The 21,451-nt window shown below is 45.8% G+C and overlaps 1 protein-coding gene across 1 annotated transcript; it reads right to left on the reverse strand.

The window, feature by feature from the left end:
• Positions 1-494: 494 nt before the first annotated feature.
• Positions 495-16,873, reverse strand: mylipa (myosin regulatory light chain interacting protein a). The gene is made up of 8 exons (XM_028966188.1): positions 16,809-16,873; positions 16,606-16,725; positions 15,739-15,929; positions 5,952-6,137; positions 4,282-4,479; positions 3,977-4,141; positions 2,584-2,995; positions 495-2,113 (listed from the first exon to the last, which is right to left on the reverse strand). Exons 2-8 carry the CDS (start codon positions 16,690-16,692, stop codon positions 1,931-1,933), a joined length of 1,422 nt encoding a protein of 473 aa, XP_028822021.1. The 5' UTR covers positions 16,693-16,725; positions 16,809-16,873; the 3' UTR covers positions 495-1,930.
• Positions 16,874-21,451: the final 4,578 nt, after the last annotated feature.

Here is a 21,451-nt window from a genome sequence, read left to right on the forward strand (position 1 = left end):
GGCCCATTTGAGTTTAGGATTTAAACATTAGTGGATTTAAACAACTGCTTTAGACATTATCTGAAGCAGTTTGTCCAGGTCAGGGTCATCAGGGACTTATTCATTATGCTTGCATGCAAGCCAGGAGCAAAATCACTATTGTAACAATACTACTCAGTGTAAATTGTAATTGGATTAGTGTCCCAGTCATTAAATTAATTATTCTTTGCGTGTGTCTGCTTTGCACTGGACTTCTATTGATTTATTCTGACAGCTCCACTGTACCACCGCCACCCCACGCCCTCCACTGTAGCTGCTAATTTGAGTTTCATTTCGCTGCCTTGACCTGTGACCTGAGCTCAAAAGTCCCCCGAACCAACGGTCAGATCCCAATTGAGATAATGCCAGATGAGAGAAAGAACAGCAGCCAGTGTCAGACTGTGGAGCAACTACAGATTGCAAAAAGTTGCAAAAATCCTTTGTCTTGACACCATGAAATCAAGAGAGGCTCAAAGTAAGTTTAAAAAGAAAATATCTTTATTAATACACTTCTTTTCTTTCAAGAAATATAAAAGTTCAGTTATATCTACATTTACAGAGCATAGAGTTTGCTTCAAACAAACAGAAACAAATCCTAATTGTACAAAATATCTTTCCGCAGTGACTGTGCCATATTGTGTCAGCAATCAAGAATAATATTCCTCCTCATCTCAACAATAGGTCTGTGCAAAGAAAGAAGAATGCATATCGAACACACCGTGTTGCTACATTAAGGCAGAACTATGGGGAAAATTTATATAAAAATAATCATAATAAAAACAAAAACACTTGAAATCTCTGTAGTAAAGTGACAGTGTATATTAAATAATATTGCCCACCCCTCCCTCAACCTCGCATCTACAAACAACTCAAAGCTTTCAGCATTGCACAGTCAGATCTAATCTCCCTTAAATTACGAGAGAAGAAAAAATAAAAATAACAATAATTCATATTTGAGGTTAGGAATTGAAAGCTGAAGAAAGCACAAAACCCTGAAACATGGTGGCTTTGCACCGCAGTCAGTTCCAACGTTGCTCTGTGATTGGCTGAGAGGCCCTTCTGACAGCATTCCACTTTCAGTACCCTTCCACAAAGTTTGTCTAGTTATAATGGTCACGCTATAGGACAAGTGACGGATGCCTGCCGTCTCTTGGCTTCGCAACACGCACGGCTGATGGCGGCCTTAATCATTTTACACCCTGTTGTAGAATCTAAAATCTAAAAATAAATCTCACTATGGGTGATGAGGACCATTCATAAATAACCAGAATTAATACCTGACGTGTTCTATACTGATTTTTTGGAACTTAATTTACAGATTGGCCAAAAGAAGCGAAACGGTGCTGATGTCAGACAACACAGCAGCCCCGCCTCTCATATTGTGTTACTGCTTAATTAACCAATCATAATCGTGTTAAAACCACAGTGGGCTTCCAGGCCCACTGGGTTATATCTCCCTTCACAAATTACTCAAGGGTTTGTGCTTCCTGAGTAAAATATCAAACATATTAATAAAATAAATAATAAAACTTCTCTTTTTCATGTGTTAAAAATTTGGAGTGCTGATAACATACAGACCATTTATAGTAAGATAAAAAAGGCATTACACTCAGTTTCACTGCAAGATTACACTGAATTTGGTAATATATAACCCGAAAAATAAACTTGTATAAATAAGAAACTGTCTAATAAAATACACTGGATCTGGTTCCGTTCATACAAAGCCAAAAATAAATCTGTTAATTTTAAATGAGAATAAAGATTCAGAGCACAGAAAGCAAATCTTCATCAGATCAACTGATAAGTCATTTAAAAGATGTCACACATAGAATTTGTTATTTGTGGGGTAGACACACACACACACACACACACACACACACACACACACACACACTCTTTGTCCAGCATCTCCTCATGCCGAACAGATCTTCTCAGTAGAGGTGTAGCTATTGGTACTGCGGTGGTGGGTGGCCATCCCTCGGTGGATGAGCGTTGGGCTGCTGCCGCCGGACAGGTTGAGGTTGAGGAGGCTGGTGCAGGTGGGCAAGTATACGTGCTGGACGTGCTCCACCTCCGACCGACATACTGGACAAGACTGCAGGAGATGGGGAGAAAAAAAAAGAAAAAAAAAAGTTATTTTTTTCTTAAGTTCTCCCTCACTGTGTAGGACACCGCTTTAACTTTAGTGTTACGAAATAGCATGTTCTTCTGCTTCTTTCACTCAAACATGTGAGTCATGAGTGGAAAAGATATGCATGCCTGCATTTAGCAAAGACAACAAAAGAATTCCATAAAAGGGTGTTGATCAGCTTCAGCTAGGCCCCGTTCTATAGTTGGTACAGGCAGAGTATGTCAACTAATATATTTTCATCTCTATTTTAAGAACACCTTTATTTAAGTGATCTGCATGAAACTGTTCCTTAATATCATGTACTGTAAATACTGCAAGGACACAGCAGTTAAGAATATTAAGAATAATAAGTCCGCTGTAAATTTCTGACGTACCATTAGAGGGTGCTAGAGTACCAACAGTTTGAGAACTAAGGCATTGGACCATTTGCTCACCTCAAGCTGAGATGCGCAGCTCTGGCAGCAGACCATGTGACCACAGGGACAGAAAGCAGCGTCGATTTCCTCCTCGCAGCACAACATGCACTGCAGCGCCTCCTTCAGCTTCTGCAGCTTTTCCTGCAGCTCGCGGCTTTGATGGCAGCTGCCGCAGTCCAGCGCCCCCTCCTGGTCCCGCTGAGGTGAGCGTGACGAGGGAGTGCGCTCCCCATTCCGCGACATCAGGTCTACGATGCCGGCGTTGTACAAGGCGCGTCGGGCGTAGTCATAGACCTCCTTGGATGTGCGGCGGATGTCAAAGACGTATTTCTTGCCCAGGTTGATGTTCTCATTGAGGAACAGCGAGGCCAGGTGGCCCTTGAAGTCACGGCTGTACTGCATCATCACTGCATTGGTCACCGTGTCACATCTGGAATCCAGGAGGTAAGGTTTAGTTGCAATTACAAAACAACTGTTACAGATGACACCGCTCTCAAAGCCAAGATCACATTTTCAAGAAAAGCAAAAGGAACTAGTTTTAACTAATTTTACAAAATGAGCAAATCCCCAGCAAATATATGTTTTATGGACATTTAGGACTAAGTGCACTTTTTTTTTTTAATTGGCACTATTCACAATGCAAGAAAAAGAAATCATATTTATATACAAAATACACATTTCTCTTCAACATATGAATAGTTATCAATAATATTTCCATTAGATTAAATATATATTTAATTGATAATAGAAAACTAATATACGAGGACACCTATGACACTATTAAAAAAAAAAAAACCACTGCACTCAACACCAGGTTGAGGGGGGAAATAAATAAATAACAGGATTAAGAGTCCAAGTGTCTTTGATACAGTTCAAGATCAAATATACTAAGCCGTTCTAAGCGTTAAACGGCAATCTATGGAGCCCTAATGCTGTACGGCCTGCTATGCCTCGCCAACTCACACAAACACAATAACACAGCTAAGCTTTGCAAAAAAAGATGGGCTACTGAAAAAACAAAAATACATTCTGCAAGCTATGGTGAAAATAAACCAAACAAAAGCTTTTGTGACGTTCTGCAAAAAAAAAAAAAAAAAAAAAAAAGAAAGCGCCTGCCGCCACACTTTACAATAGAACTATAAAAATTGCTGACATGGGCAGCTGCAGGGACCATGTTGTTCCATGTTAATTTCAAAGAGTGAAATGAAAGCTGATAAGAGCAATTTAATCAAATTATATAAAATGGTATATCAGACACTTTGAGATAAGGTCTGAGAATTGATGGCAGCCCGTTATTAGTAGATATGAATTTGATTTCTTTTCTCCACGTGCGTGCAGAACACATTTTTCTATATTTAGATCTTTCAGTAATGTTTTCCAGAGAATGGACCACATTTGTTTGACCCCTCACCTGTAGAAAGCGTGTGTTTCTGTGATGGCCCGGTAAAGTCCACTCGCCGCTCGGTTACTAATCAGCTTGAAGAGCAGGACCACACTGTCGCTGGTTTCCTTGGTAACAGTCAAGTACACACTCTTGCTTGACTGGGTTGCTATCTGAATCACTGGATAGGAGATTCTGAAAGATAAGATTGAACATTGGAACAGCAGGAACATTGGAGTATGAACTTGAAGAAAAAAACAAATGCTGTGTTGCCAGCAGCACTTCACACTGCGACATGGTTCACACTCGGAAGGCGTGCGACGGTGCACTTTTACCTGTTGACCAGGATGAAGTCTTCCCTGCAGACGGCAATCCCATCTGGACCCACCCCGATGGCAAGCCTCTGGCCCTCGGCATCCCTGGCCCAGTGCCACTCCACTCCATAGTGCTCCAGGGATGCCACCAGCTGCAGGGCCTGGTATTCCACGGATCCCTGGCTGAGCCCCTCCAGAGCCTTGTGCCTCAAAACGATGCTGCCAAAATAATAAAAGAAATGGGAAGTGTCACTAAAAGGCTGTACCATTTGCTGTATTTGCCCAAATATAAGAATATGGGGGGGATTCTTTGCATTGTTTTGTCTAAAGCAATATGACAGCATGTTTTCTAAGCAGTACTGAAGGGGGAAGAAGATTTGCGCACTGTAATACATTAATGTAACTAATAAATAATGTTTACCCATATACCACATCTAGACCATCTAGTGGTTTATAAGTGTGATATATAAGAAATAAGACATGGGCAGGGGGGTTCAGTACAATTCACAAAACACCCTAAAAATCTGTTTTCTTTTTTTTCCAAATAACAATTAAAAAAGCAGAGAGGGAATAATTTTAATATACAGAACTCATAAGAAAAAAATGGGATTTCCCAATCCATGCAAGAGATGTTCAGATTAATCCCCTAATCTGCTGCTTTATAAAAAAAATTGTACATATTCAGTCTTTGCCTGAAGATACACTTCTGACTGAACCATTCAGGCCTTGTTTATGTACTGCCCAGAGAGATCATTGGTTAAATCAGTCCCCGACACAAAGACTAACTCCAGCCATTCGGCTTTAATTTACTCGACGAAGCAGAGAAATTAGCCGCTCGCTCCTCTGCAATCTAATCACCAGAACACGACGGGGCTGTATCAAATAAATATCCATTTGAAGGGGTGTTGCAATCGCTTCAGATCACTAATAAAACCAAGCTCCACGTCCATTTAAATAACAGCCGCATACGCTTCGCTGCCCAGGCAACGGGGCAACTGAGGTGTCAGTTGGCAAATAGACATGTCCTTTGACCCCACAAACCGTGAGTGACTTTACTCTGGCATTCCGCCACCCCAACAACTGTTTCCTTTGCTGGAACACATTGAAAAAAAAAAACTACAATTGAAAAGGATCTTAATTTTTTGATAATTATTCTTCACTTAAAAGTGTTTTCATCCACAAACCAAAGTTACTGCACTTTACAGCTGATGCAGGTGCTTGTGCAGCGGTGACTGCTTTGTTCTTTATTTTTGTAGAAAGGGAGAGTAATGGGGAACATTCTCAGAAACATACCAATTTTTACCAAACAAACGTTCCTCAATACCTTCACTTGACGGTACTTGCAGGAGACCGTACAGCTCTTGCTCAATGTTTTGATGCTCTACTTTGGCACGTAAAAAACCTAATTTAGAAAATTTATGTGCAGAAGTGAACCATAAAAAGTGAACTCTAGACCATGAGCTGCGTGTCCCGCCACGTCCCACAGGCAGTCCTCAGGACTATTGCAGGTCAAAGATAACAATCAAAAGACCCGTCAACTTCTTGAAATTCTTATCAAGGTCGAACTTGCATAACATGACGTGAAACGTCACTCAAACGACACGATAAGTCAGTGGGCCATCGGTAGTCTGAGGTTTCTAGAGCGTGGAGGAGATTAGATGAAGGTCTGAGGGACCAGGGAGGGGCCGCACCTGTTGATGGTGGCTTGTCCCGGCTCCTCTCTGCACAGCTCCGTGTACCAGTATTTGGCAGTGTTCTGGTTGTAGTCGCCGAACTCGGCCTGCGCCAGCAGGGCGCTCAGCTCCTCCGCCTGCTCTGGACACATCCGCAGGTGTCCCTTGTGCAGGTCCTCCTTCACGTGCATGAAGAACAGGTGTCTGGGGGAAGAGAACGTGCAGGGTGAGAGAGTTAGTAATGGCTGCTGGCGGGAGGTGTGTCAGTTGGCATAAAAGACAGGTGGCTGATGGGAAAGCACACCGGCAGAAGTGGGACAGCTGATGGGGTACAAGCGGACCATTGTTTATGTTCTACACGTGCAACAGACCAATGGTACGAAACCACAATGAGAAGAGAAACTACTCTCGCTCGGGTAGAAATTGAGGAATGGAGAACTTTCACTCCTCCTGCGGGCGTTAAAGGCCTCAGCCTCCCAGCCGATGGGAGCCGCCGGCCTTATCAGCGACCGCTCCTCAGCAGAAGCCCGACCCGCTGCTAGCGCACGACCCCGACGGCGCGCCGCGATAAGGGCCCGGGCTGTCGCAATACGCCGCCCGACACGAGGCTTTCAGCACACAGAAAAAAATGAACATCACAGCTTTATCACGTTTGTTAGACACATCGCAAGGCAAAAGTAATTATTAATAAAAAAAGTATTCTACCTAGTAAATGCTGTTCATTTACATATTACAGTTGTAAAGTAACAAATCTGCAAAAGGAACATAAAAAGCTCCTTTCACCATTATTTTGTATAAAATTCTATTCTACATTGGTTGAGGTTGCCAAGTATTTTCCCAAAGATTTGACCGACCAACTTTTGAAGGGCCGTCCTATTTATGTGTCTACAATTACACAGTAGTAGTCATGATCTTAAATGCTTCACTGTAAAATAATAATAAAAAAAAAAGAAACATTTTTAAAAGGTTACAAAAATAAAAATAATAATTAAAAAACACAGTGTGCATATCAGCTGCAAATTTATTTATGGGTTTTGGAGGAATTTTGCATTATGAAAAGATCCTACCTACAGATGTAGAACAGCGTGGCAGATTATGCTGAAGTCGGAGGACCTTATCTATTGAAGGTAGTGTTTTTCATGTACTTTGCCGAGCATCGTTTTTGGCTCTCTTGTTTTTCCTTCTCTATTTTCACCGCTTGGGAAAACAATAAAAAATAAAAATAATATATATATACAGTGCACATCAGATGTGCCCTCTGGCAATAAATCTCCTTCCTTCACATCCCTCCATGCCACTATAAGCTTCCTTGGTCACAAGACTCCTTACCCGTATCATGCCGTGTTGGCAGAACACCGAGTTCGGGAGCTGAAGGGGAATTCACTTTCCAACTCATAAATGAAGACCGTAGTTTTTCGTGGAAAGGGTCTAAAGCTCAGTACGGATCCAAAAGGAACAAAAGCCAGACAACAAAAACTGAACTCGAGTGACTCCAGGCTGATTCTTCATATTACGCTTTCTTTCGTGCAGGAAAACAATTGCTACTCAGACATTTATTGATTGGGCTGGAGCAGCCTTGAACCCAAGGCTGGTCAATACACAGACAAAACACTGTTATCGCAAGATAAACATTCTTTGGCATTTGTGATTAAATTTGATCATGTGAATGGCGATGCATTTGTAATTAATGTTACACCAAACACAAAATGCAATTATTGTTTAGCTATACAAAAGCACTGGCACAATTGTGATTATTGTGTTGACTATGTCTATTCCATGTGCACCAGCCTCTTGAGCGGAATTGTAGCAGCAGCCTGAAACCAATACCTGCTAACTAATGTTTTAATTTCATTACCAACACATGAATAACAAGAACAAATGATATGCAATAACACAGCGCTAAATTTTGGGGCTCAACGGGCGTTCGATTCATTTCATAGTTCGGGAGGTGGAAGGCCCAAGATCCCAAACACATTGCACTTGAAAGGGCACCTCGGAGTGTCACGCCTCACCCAGCCTTCGTTAGACCCCTCGCCCGGAATCAGAGGATTCTCGAATGGACGCTCGCCCGCCACCCCGCTCTCTCTCTTCCTCTGCTCCCCCAACCGTTCCAGCCGGATCCGGTCAGGCTTCCTTGTTTCGCCCGTACTTAATATGACAGAATCTCTCGGGAATCCAGCCGTGCCCGATAAACGGCGTCGGCTCTGTTCAGGGGATGCCAGAGTCCTGAGGAGAGAAGGGGGGACAAAAGAAAATAAAGAACGTCGTCGGGGGGTGGAAGTGGCGCGCTGGGAATAAACGGTCACCAAAGTCACCGGAAAAAAAAAAAGGCCCTGGGAACAGTGACTTAACCCCTGGGGGATATCTTCAGACTTCCTGCGTCTCGTACCAAAAAAAAAAAAAAAAAAAAAAAAAAGAAAAACGACGTAAAGCGAAAGAGAGAAGCAACGCAAAAACAAAAGCGGGTTTGGTCCTTATTTGAGCACAGAGCCTCCCTGAGGTGACATCACACCCCAGTCCCCATGTGACTACCTGGCTGGTAGAACAAAGGCTGCGGCCGTCTGTCGGGGTTACTATCGGTCAGGGATGGAAACAAGCGGCGGCGGCGCCGGTTCGGGCCCCGTGCCTCGCGTGGCTAATCTCACATACGCACGGCTGTCCGCACGCAGATATCTCAGCGGTGGCCCTCTCAGCGGCGCAAACGTCCCCAAAAAAAAAAAAAAAAAAAACCTGGGCGGCGGGGAGCTGAAGGAAGCCTTTATTTCCCCCGCGCTCTCAATATCAGGGTCGGGACAGCAGCTGCCCGAGCCCGAGCCCGCCAGAGCAGAGGTCGATACGGAAGCCAGCGCGGGCCGAGGGGCGACAGGTGCCCGCTGCTTTCCGGGCGCCCCCATCTGCTTCACTCTCAATTTCTAAAAAGGGCAACATGCCGATAGCAGGATCTCTGACTAGACTTGCAATGCTGGAACCAGCTACCAGATGGAGTTTCGTTGTGGGGTGTGTATGAGTGTGTAAAATTATCCTTTTTTGATAATTTGACCAAAAATGTACTGTCTGTCGCACAAAACGTTGATTGTGTAGTAAGCAGTAGTTCAACTCTAAGCTGCCGTTAGCAAGTAGGTCAGCCGAAAATCTTCATTGAAACGGCTATCTAGATATTAAGTGAAACTGAATCACGATTTCTTTTATGTTTACTTACATTCGCACAAAAGAACAGAACAGAACAAACACGGCCCAATACACTGAACACTGTACACACGTGCATTCGTATCGGCAAGCCACGTGCTCCACATTTACACACCAAAATCGCTGGTGAAAGTGCCGTTTTACACACAGGACAAACAAATTCTGCAAAAAAAAAAAAAAAAAGGAAAAACAATCCACCCAAAACATGTGGTTAAAATCTTGGTGTCCTTTTATGAAAGTGTGGTGGTGAAGTTCTGGATGTTAACCGGGTCAGACAGGGCCGCGGCGCTGAGCCCACCCTCGCCAGCCCATGTCAGCCTCACGCGCCCCAGAGAACGGCCGCTCTGCCCGCGCCGGTGCGCGACCTTTACCGGGCCGCGACCTTTAGCGGGCCGCACCCGTCGCACGGACCGCTCGCGGACCATCTGTCACGATCGATGGAGGACGGGGGCGGCAGGGGAGGATGAATGGAACCAGAGTTCTGTCGCTTCTCCTCTGGCTAAAGACTTAACATTTTCATTAAAAGCGATCATTTAGCGCTAAAGAAAATCACACACACACACACACACACACACACAAACTGGAACAATTTAATCAGAAACACTGAAAACCTACAGAAAACAGGTCACTGCATGACTTCAACTGCACATGTCATACCACTAAAGCATCTGTGAAGTTTCCGAGACTTTTTTTTTTTTTTGGAAGATTTGGTTTAAAAATTAAACTGATTACTAACAGGAAGATCTATTAAAAAAAGCCCCTCTGACTAGAAACTCGAAACCCAGGAGCCCCGTCCTGCTGGGACTTTCAAATCTAGACCAGTAACAATGACGTCTCCACGTTGATCAAATAACTCGGCCCCGAGCTATGCGCTGGGGTTACTGCGTGTCACTGAACTGCAGTAACCTCCCCCGCCAACTGCAGGCAACAACAAAAAGGTTCCCAACAGCAAACATGGGTTTTAATGGCAAGTCTAATGAATAAAATGCATGCTGAGAAGGAACCAAAAGACTGTAAATAAAGTCAAACATTCACCGCCGTTCCGCACAAAGTCAACAAGGACGTCGTCGCTCGTGAGCGACCATTTCCGCAAGCGAACAATTACAAAGAAGCCTTTGGTGGGGATTTAAAAAAAAAAAAAAAAAAAAGAAAAAGAAATACACCCTCATTCCTACATCGAATAAACATGTTTTAAAGGGATACGCGGAGGTTACTACAGTTCGTCCACCTTGGAGAGGAAAAACCTGTTAAAATAAGAGAGCTTGCCGTTCACGTGGAACCAGTTAACCTGCAATGAGGCTCAACAACACACGCATTTTGTTTGTCTGGCGAAGATGCTTCAAATAATGGAGCACATTTCACCCAATTAAGGCCAATTACAGAAGTACATAGAAACACCACTAAAGTTCCTCAAGACGCACATTTCATTTCGGACCGTAAACTAGACGCTGTTTTGACAATGAACACGGCCATAGAAGGAATGGGGGAAAAATAAACGTTCTAGCCAAATCCCCAGGCCATGCCACTCATCCCGTGCAGTGAGGGGATTATTTGCAACCTGTTTGGGCCGCCGGTGAAAGTGGAATCAAGACAGGAGACATCTGGCAATTACAGATATTAAAAAAAAAAAAAAAAAAGCCCCTGGATGCAGTTTCCATGGCTGCTCCACACTGAACCCTGCTTTTAGTGGTAAAGGAAAGAAAACATGCGGCCGCCATGCCCCAGCTTGCATGTCTGAGAGGGAAGCGGTGCAGAATGTGGCCATACGTGTGGAAGCACTTTTTATTATTATTATATCTTTTTTTTACATGCTCGAATAGCGGTCGAGCCGTTTTATTCCGATAGATGGGTGGCATACTACTGGCTGAATAACCTCGGCTCCGTCGAGCAGAATGCCAAACAGGCAAACGAGGGCAAGCAGACGAGTTTAAAAAACACAGGCGGAGCGTGTGTACTAGCTGCCTACACCCCCCCCCGGTTAAAAAGCCTCTGTCATCCGGCCGTCCTCACCCACAACCCCCCAGAAGCGTGCAGATGCCTCGGCTCTGCACAACACAGCCGATGCCTGAGGGTTGCAAACGCACTGCTATCCAGACGGGGAATTTGACTCTTCCCTCCGAGCAATGGCAATGCTGACGAGAGTTCTTTTTTTTTTTTTTTTTTAATAATGGAATGAAAAAACGAATGAAATAAATAAATTAATGTGAGCTATGGATCAGAATCGTTCACAAAGTGGAATGTCTCATTTGATGAAGTGTGAATGTATTTAAAATAAAGTTACATGGGACACCCCGACCTGGACAAGTCTGCGTAGGCGCCATTAAAATACCGCCCTTGGTGTAAAAAGGCATTTTGATTTTGCGCGCACTGAACGTGCCCCCTGACTCTTCTCCGGATGAACATCCTCCCCGCGGCCCGCACTCTTCAAACGATCCCACTGCAGTGGGATTAAAACCCAAAACCGTTTGATGTGCACGGAACAGACGGAGTGAAAGATGGAGAGCAAGCGTTGCAAAAGGGCTTGAGGAGGAAAAAGAGTGTGTGTGTGTGTGTGTGTGTGTGTGTGTGTGTGTGTGTGTGTGTGCACGAAGTCAGGTGTGCTAGTTAATGAGATTAACACACCGCCCGAATGGTCAACTCTTGCGAGTCCCTGGTCCCCCGGCCGCCCCGACAGCCCCTGGAAATAAACTGTTGTGCTGGAACACTGTTAGCGCGCCTGACCAGAGGGCGTTTCTGCTGACGTCCACGGAGGAGACGGAAAAACCGCCAACAAACTCCCCCACGGCAGACACGTCCAGCTCGCCGACGGACCTGCTGGCAACGATCGTTTTAGGAGGGCATCTCCGAAGACACAATCGCACTAACAGCGGCTGGCCAGAGTCGTACCGCAAGCCGAACCCTGCGTAGAGTGACGAAAAGGGTGCTACAGTAAATAGAGCAACGTGAAAGGAGACGCGGAAGACATTTAAGACGTAAATTAAGACCTAATTTACTTTTTAAGCATTTACTGAAAGAGTTGGGAGTCCATTCTGCCCCCCTCCCACTGCAAAATGACTACAATCCCATGACCGAACCTTCCTATGCTGATGGGAGGACTGTTGATGGGGATTACGGCGATGATTACGTCCCCATTCGCCGTACAGGCCTGGCGTGTGGAGGGCACCGTTGTCGAGCTTGTTTGCCAGTAGGTTCCTCGGAACGGAGAGTGGGGAAATCGTCAGGGCTGCTGGTGACACCCTACTGAGGAACTTTATGTTCCTTTTCGAACCATCAGGAAATTGCACAGGCTGCTCTAGACGAACACCGTAACCCCTCGCAGAAACCTTCTGGTGACAGAAGACACAGAAGACAAAGAACACGTCCTTCTTAAATATATTAGTCGCACTCCTCCCACTTTAAACACAGTGCGTATCGAGCTCCATGCTTAGCTTGAAAATACTGTCCCCAGTGGTTGGGTATAAAAATGATGTAAAAGTACATGACACTTTCTTCAGATCTCAACGCATCTCCTCACTGATGTTTTTTTGGCACCCATCCGTCCTGTAGAAGGACAGAGGGGGCAAATCAGCTCGGAGAACATGCTGGAGATACCAATGGCAAGCAGAGTTAACTTCATTCTTACTAGGAGATATGCATGTTAGATATCTTCAATCCGGTTCTTACTATTCACAATATTTATTTTGGACATACAAAATTAAAAACACTACTGCGAGATATATATATATATATATATATATAAAAAATAATATTGTAAATATCCAAGCCTACAGATATGTAGAATACTCATTCTGTTATCTGAAATTTAAATCCCAATAGACGTGAATGGGAAACAAGACATCATTTCTCCTAAGAAGCGAATATGTGAAAGAGGTATTGTGGATGGGAAGGATTTTGTCACGGATATGTGAAATGTTCCTTTGGACCAAGAATAATTATAGAACGGATATCTGCAATACATTTATATTGTACCTTGCCATAGATCTACCTCACACGGGGACTTTACGTCCTTTTCCAAGATAATGTACAGGCCCCTTTATGCTAACACCCCACCCCTTGCAGGCCCCCTATGGCGACAGAACATGCCGTTCTTACAGGTTGTAGATCATTGCCTTCAATGGCGGGGTGGGGGCTCATGCTACTCAGTGGGCTTATCTGAGAGACAGAAAATAGAAAACTTCACGAGCCTGCCCTGTTCCATACCCACTTAAAGATGTTCTGTGTTGCAAGAGTGAAATCGTGATTGTGATTAAGAGGAGTGCATTTACGAGCGTGCATGTGCGGCATGCCTGCATGTGCAAGTTTGACCGCATGTTTGTGCATGCCGTCGCGTTCCCAGGCGCGCACACACACACACACACACACACACACACACACACACAGAGGAAATAGGGCAAAGGTGACTGAACAAAGAAGGGTCGAAAACATAACCATGGTGGCTGCTCACCCACTGTACTGGTGCGCACACACACACACACACACACACACACAGGCAAGCGGACAAAGGCCTGTTTTCACAGCACACTGTTGTGCCTTGCAGTCAGCACTGAGTCAGATGCCAACGGGGGTGAAAAAAGCAGCGGCCATCTGCACGCCAGTCCGAAAGCCAATTTTCCCGCCCGCTTCAGCCCGTCACAGAGCGAGCCTTCTTCTCGCTGGGTGAAAAACCCTGGACAGGCTGGTGAGGAGGAAACTGTGGCTAGGCCACGCTCTCAGGCTGGCTGGCTGGCTGGCTGTGTGTGTGTGTGTGTGTGCGCACGCTTGCCATCCTTCGCTGCTTTTCTGCGCGAGCTCGGCGTAGAAACGCTCTCGTTGTTCCAGTAAACCTAATCAGCGGGCCGCCCTCAGATCAGTCTTTCCATGATGTAATAGTCCAGAAGAACAATGACCAGGCTGATCAGTGGCCCTGCATCAGTCTTTCTCTTTTGAATCCAAAACTAAAAAACAAAATAGGCTCTGAATATGTAACGGAACCTTGCATGGGTGCAGGGACTGCTGGAAGGGGACTGGCGATATTACATACATTAGTATGGTCAGAAACTTCAGATTTCCAACTGCCCTCTGGTGGACACGAGGCTTCACGTTGAGGTCAACGTCTTAGGACGGTAGGACGATGTACAAAAAACAAGGACATCCTTGTCAAACATTCAACCGGCACCCTTATTTCAAACATCCACCTTCTTCTGTACGTTATGAAAGTGAAGAGAAGTGATTGTCATTGTAAAACACTGCAGCACAGCAAATGGTGACAACGAAATGTGTCCTCTGCTTTTAACCATCACCCTGGGTGAACAGTGGGCAGCCATGACAGGGGCCCGGGGAGCAGTGTGTGGGGACGGCGCTTTGCTCAGTGGCACCTTGGCAGATCGGGATTCGAACCGGCAACCTTCTGATTACGCTAGGCCGCCACTGCCCCACGACACTTATTTCCACCGCGCCGATGTTAAGCATCGACTAGAGTGGAAGCGGCATACACGAGCCTTAAAATGCTGATGCGCATCTGGAGCATCAAGGACACGAAACCGCGACCTCCCGGCAGCGGTGGACCTGCGTTGCGCTCCACGTGAGACTTTAATTAGCCGTCCGAGTCACCCCCCCCCCCCACCCCACCCCACCATATGTTTACGACCCCCTGCTAATCTCCCAGAGGTCAGGGGAAGACGGGCTGGCCTCTTAAGCAAAAAGAATCTCCACAGATCCAGCTTTAGGCTTTAACGGCCCCTGCCCCCATGCGCTGGGCAGATAAAGGACATGCGCGCGCACACACAATCCTTGGTTATTTTTGGCCTCTTGAGAGGAATAATGAGCGCTTTCAAAAGAACAGATCAGAGTTCGATAAAAGCGTTTATGGGCAGTGTGAACGGTCAAGAGGAAATAAAAAAAAAAAAAAAAAAAAAAAAAAAGTACATCATAGAGAATGAAGTCACCAACCACCAACTGAAAGGGACTTTTGGGACCCAGTGAGACACAGGCTGTCTGACGTCCATCAGGTTCTCACTGACTTGACAGCAGCACGGCGCCATTGCAGATTCACCGCGGTATCGATACGCTTCAGAAGATCAAACGCACCTTCTTAAAAATATGCAAATGTCTTTTGGAAAACAACAACAGGTTTCGGAAAAGGGGTAACAAACGCCCCCCCCCCTCTATCGTTTGGCCACGTTGATCTAGACGAGCTCTAAATCACTTGGTGACAAACAAAAGGACCCCCCCCCCACCCCCCCCACCCCCCCAAAAAAAAAAAAAAAAAAAAAAAAAAAAAAGCCAGTGACTCGAGCGAGCATCTCGGATGAAAGGCGGCGGCGGGGGGTGGGTAGGTGTGAGGGCGGGCGAAGACTCAGATCGTATTTCCTGCTGGAGGCTGTGCTGTGACCTACAGTAACCCTCGGGGAGCGGGGTTACTACAGGACGCTCCACCGTACGGCAGGAGCAGCCGGGTCGGCGCGCGCGCCCGTGTTGCCGCATGAATATTTCATGCCGACCGTGGCCTACATTTCCGCTCTTATTGTGAGAAAAAAATAAAAAAACTAAAATAAAAGATTTATATCTACAGCGGGGAGCGCTCCAGGGAACGTGCGCATGTAGGTGGATGCGAGAGAGCGGGTGAGAGTGAAATAAGGACCTGGTCTGCTCCTGGAGTATGAGATGGGGCTCCACGAAGAACTTGACTCGGAGTCTCAGCCTGCACGGGGTCACGCTGTCCATCTGCTGAGAGATCCTGTTCCGCAGATTCAGCCACAGGTTCTCGCCCTTGCTGCCGGAGAACTGCAGCCCAAAGTAATCCACCTCAATGATCCCCAACTTCTGACATACCTGCAACAGAGAAGGGGGAGGGTTCCATTTTAAAGCCATTCGGAACGGAACCGGCGGTACTTAAAATCCAGGCCATCGCAGGGGTGCTGCCACGGCAGAATAAGGCGCACCCCATGTTCCCAACATGGATTCAGCGATGGGACTGTTACGTAACTTCAACAGTTCAGAGAAGGGGGATGAAACTAACCCCCCACCCTCCTCTTCCTCTGATGCGCTGCATTTGGCAGGGATCTTCATAAAAGATCTTATTAATCCTGGCACTATGATATGATTAAATAAAAAATAATTATGTGAAATTATAGATGCTTTTTTTTTTTTTTTTAGGTAGACTGACAGAAGGCATATTTAATTGGTGCCAGCTCCGTGGACGAGGGTGATGGTAAAACACGAATGAACGAAAGTAACCTCGCCGCTGCAGGTTACATCAGCGTTTTTCTTTTTGGCGTGGGAATACACGGGTTCTCACACCTTATTACAGTGCAAAACGGTTCCGATCCACGCCGCCGTGCACGCGTGGAACTTAAAAATAAAAAGCAAACAGACTGCATGCATGGCGGGGTCTTCTCGTGTCATCGTTTCCACGATGCAGAGGCAGCCACGCCGCGCGTCAGATCGACACCGACACAACGACAGCCACGTCGTGCAAAGATGACAAACAACGACGAGGCGCGTTTACCTTGTTCAGACAATCTTCTCCATTCGCTTTCGCATCAACTTCCACCTCCATCACAACCGAATCTGGACGCGTAACGTGGCAAAGCATCTCGGCTTCAGCTTTCTTTGGTCTGCCCGTCCTCTAAAACAAACGCAACATTTAAAATGAAATAAAATAAATAAAAAAAAAAGCTAAACTCGTCTTCCTCGCTTAAAACGCCCTACATCGAGCCCTCGACCACTTTCCGGCCCGCCGACCGTCTCTCCGTCTCCGAAAGCGCTGTTGGTTTTACGTCCCAGCTGTATATCAATGAAGCGCCGGCCGAGGCCCCGCCCCCCGCCGCGCCGACCAATGGCAGCGCGCCGATCCCCCCCCCCGCGACGAGCTGTCACGCGCGCACGCGGTCCGTGGCAGCGCCACCACCCGGCGAAGGCGGCGGCGGCGGTCGTCGGGACGACTGTCGCGGGTGGACGAGGCGCGTAGTGCTGTTCTGACACGTGTCAACATCGACAATAATACAGTTCAGCTACAAAGATGCAAATACAAATCTCTCCATCCTCCATTATAGAAATTCATACAATTACAGAGTTCAAGAAGTGCTTTGGTAGAATAAAGTTTGTCAGTTTCGTCTTGATTTTCTTTAATTCATTTAATTTACTTGTTGATTGTATGTCATAGCATGATCTCCCCGTGTTGGTTTGTCCTGTGTTCCTCGGTTTCCTCCCCAAGTAAACTAGGTTAAACTTGGTGACTCTGGATTGTCCGTCAGTGTAAATGAATTGTGTGTGCCCCGCCCTGGGTGAGTCCCCGCCCTGCACCCAGTGTGACGGGATGGGCGCTGGCAGATGTGACCCTGAGTGGGACAAAGTGATTCTGGACAGTGAGTGAGTGAGTGCATGTCATGGGAACAGGTCTTAATTATCCATATGGAACGGATTAAATAAAATAGTATAAGCATGTGCGGCACTGGACTGATAATTATCATATTTGCCTACTGTGAAAATAAACAAACAGACAAACAAAATAGCCAGGATCACTTGTGTGTGGGTTGCAGTTCTGAGATGGTGCCAGAATTCAAATGTACCATTTAAAAATAAATCTAAGATAATATCTAATCGTCTTCCATGAAAGGAACGACCCACACCATATTTGTCAGATTTCCTCAATTATTTTATGGAAAGGAAGTGGTCCCGTAATCAGAAGGTTGCCGGTTCGAATCCCAATCCGCCAAGGTGCCCACTGCTCACCAAGGGTGATGGTTAAAAGCAGCAGCCACATTTCACTGTGTGCACTGAGTGTCACATGTGACAACTAATCACTTTCATTAAGACCAAACTGACAAACTTTTCCGTCTATCTGACTTTATTCTACCAAAGCACTTCCTGAACTCTGTAAATATAAATGAATTTATATAATGGAGGATGGAGAGATTGGATCATTTCACACATGCAATGAGCAAGAAAAGATCCGTTTTAAATGAGCTCCCTCACCAGACAAGGACCACAGGTCTCCTACAGACACCAGCTGAACTGAAAGCTCTCAGCGCTGCCGGCGGACTGCGGCGAGACTGTGACATTTCGCGGTGCACCGGGAGCGAAAGCGGCGTGCCATGCCGGATAGGTCCTCCCGCCTGTCCTCCAGCCAGCACCCTGCCAACTCAATGCGACCTCTTCAAAACCGGGCCGCCCTCCGCAAGGCGACGTCTCTCCGGCCAGCGCCGTCCTCGCCGGTCAGGCGACTGGTGCCCTGACGGGTGGCGGGACGGCAAGCGTCTCCATGAGTCACGACCAGCTCCCTCGCCGCGCATCTGCCCCATATGCACAGCATGTTGCCGCCGTTCTCTTTCATCGCCTCGTTTGCCAAGAGTAAACCGAGCAGCGCCGGATTCATCATCGTTACTCATATTGAAGATGGAGATTTACAGCTTCTGCCATAACGACTAGGCCTCGATCCCCCAACGACTACGCCGCGTAAAGCATAAAGAAAAAGTACGCTGATCAGTGTGTGAAATCTGGTACCATCATCATCTGGAGATGACGGTAATTACAACATCTGCATGGACCGAGCGTCATGGACAAAGCGGCAGTCGTGGCCCAATCAGTCTGAGTTGTTTTGACAGGGAGGGGGTTTGATTTCAGTACGCCGACTCTCCTCCTCGGGGAGATGAGTCCCGCGCTGCGGACGCCTCTCCCCCACCGACACAAAATGGGTCACGTTCTGCCGCACTTCCGTGACTCTTTTGACGAATGCCTGGGAGCCTGGTGTTTCACAGCCGTACTGCTGAGATGATAAATTGTCTGAGCGCTGAGCGGAATGTCACTCAGAAAGGAGCTGAACTCCCGAGTAAAGCGCCGCAATGGAGTGCCGCTCAAAAACTTTTTTTACGGATCGTGAGCAGTAGCACATTGTTTTAGATACTAGAGTTCTCATTTTCAATACTTTTTATACTGTAAATAATCATCAGTATAACATGAAACTACTAATTTACTGTTATCTTAATTTAGATGAAAACAGTGGGGCAGGAAGCGGCCCCGTAATCAGAAGGTTGCCGGTTCGAATCCCGATCTGTTCGAATCCCACACACTGCTCCACTGCTCGCCAAGGGTGATGGTTAAAAGCAGAGGACACATTTTGTTGTGCCACGATGTGCTGTGCTGCAGTGTTTCACAATGACAATCACTACACTTTCATCAGCAGATGTTATTTTAAACATTCATTTCATTCATTTATTCATCTCTAGACATCTCTGGATATCCTAGGTGGTGGAATGAATAAGCTGGAACAGCACAGTCACTGAGGATTTCCAAATGAACGCTAAAAACCTTCCTTTTTACTTACTTATATTTATTCAGAGTTATTAATGGTATTTACAGATCGGGTCTTAGTGAACCAAATAAGGAATTTCTTTTTTTTTGTAATTAAACTTTTAATTGGGTTTTATACATTAAAGAACAAACATATCGATAAAATAACGCAAGAGTAAGCTCAGTGAGGTAGAAATAAAATAACATAATAAAAATGAATAATAATTAGATTAGTCATTATAAGTAAATAAGCCATTGCACTTGTTCCAAATTACAATTTATAGTCAAGCAAAGTCAACTTTATTTCTAGAACACTTTAACAGCAGTTCCACTGCACCAAAGTGCTGTACAGGCGTAAAAGGACACGCAGATATCCATAAGAAGAATACAGTAACATACATGAAGCAACAAATAGTGATAAATAAATAAAATAAGTAAATAAAAAATTAAACCTATAAAATGTTAAAGTTAGGATGGACTGAAGAGAACAATATAAAACACATTGAGGGAAAAGTCTGGGAAAGCTAGAAAGCACAGATGAGTTTTAAGCCTGGATTTAAAAGCAGCATTCACAGCATTTTCTCGCATGCTGCATTTTCAGTCAGTCTTTCCTTCCACATTTTTAGGGTTGGAATCCTTGGTTCCTTCCATAGTGTCAGAATAAGGCGAGCACAAGTCACAAGTCTTTAATGCTCTGAAGCTGGCTTTATCTAACTGTGGCACTTCGTCTTGGTGAATTAGGTAGTTTACCTTGCACCCAGCCTTCCATGTACTTTAGAACACTTTTCCATATTAGAGAGAGACCAGTGGGCATTCCCACAACGCATGCAACAGGGTACTTTTTGCTGCCTGGCCTTTCCAACCCCAAACCATCTTTACTAATGAGGAATTTCAATGATGGACATTTTAAAGTACTTATGTAAGATCCTCTTTGTAAGGCCGTTCTTCCAAATTCTGTAAATGTAAAGATTCATTTGGGCTGTAAAGAAGAACATGGACATGCATCATTTCCTGTATGCATGATGCAGAAAAGAATTTCATTTGACCCCTGATCAACAACACATCCAGAGCCACCGCATAACTTTTCACTTGTCCGACCACAGATCTGCCCTTGAATCACATAACATAAAGCCCCCTGCTCTGGGCAAGCTGCTACTGACATCATTCCATGTGACATCAGCCCCGAAGGCCCTTACAGGAACAGTGGAGCAACGAGGCCCTCTGATATCATCCACATTCCCCGAAGGGATGTATCACTGTAGCAGTGGTTATGTCACAGAGGGCCAGGCTGTATTAGAGCAAGAATCCACATTCGCATCATGACACCTCCGACAGCAACATCCCCAGATCTTTAACTCGGCTGCAATGGCAACAGGCTGCAGATTCGTGAGGTTCCTCTCTCATGGAGGGATATGAGAGCTGGAGGACGTGTAGGCGGTCCAGGGGTCCGGGAGAGAAGACGTGAGGAACGAAGGCGGGAATGGAGCGCAGGTCATCGGACGGTGGTGGATTTGAGGGACAGCCTCAGTGGATGAGTAAAATGGCGCAATGCTTGTCTCTTCAGTGGCCTCCCTGTTTCTCCTGGAGCTGTGAGAGGCGCTGGGGTCAGAACCGGGACAGAGACGATGTCCTTCACACTACTGACCACTCCTGCAATGAGACTTCAACACAGACATGTACGGGACCGACTGACGCCTCCCGAGAAGGGACAGCCACAGTGGAGGAAATGCTGCAGACCCCACTTCCAGGCCAAAACCCTGAGACAGAAGCAATGTGTGACAGGGACATGATGCTGCGTTTGGAGGTAATTAATCCTGGAGGGGAGAACCAGTTCAAATTAAAGTGGGAGCTTATAGAGGGTGGAACCCAACTGGCACAGGGTCTGTGGGTCTCCTATGAACCTGCAAAACAGGTGAATGGACTTTACCTTAAACCACGGGAGAATTCACTAAAAGACATGTAATACTGCTCATTTTATGTCTGTCTTGTTGTCTTGATGAGAGCTACTCAGTCAATTATATTCGTCTCTCTCTCTCTCTCTCTCTCTCTCTCTCTCTATATAT

The sequence above is a fragment of the Denticeps clupeoides genome, unplaced genomic scaffold (genome assembly GCF_900700375.1).
Source record: "Denticeps clupeoides unplaced genomic scaffold, fDenClu1.1, whole genome shotgun sequence".
Taxonomy (NCBI): Eukaryota; Metazoa; Chordata; class Actinopteri; order Clupeiformes; family Denticipitidae; genus Denticeps; species Denticeps clupeoides.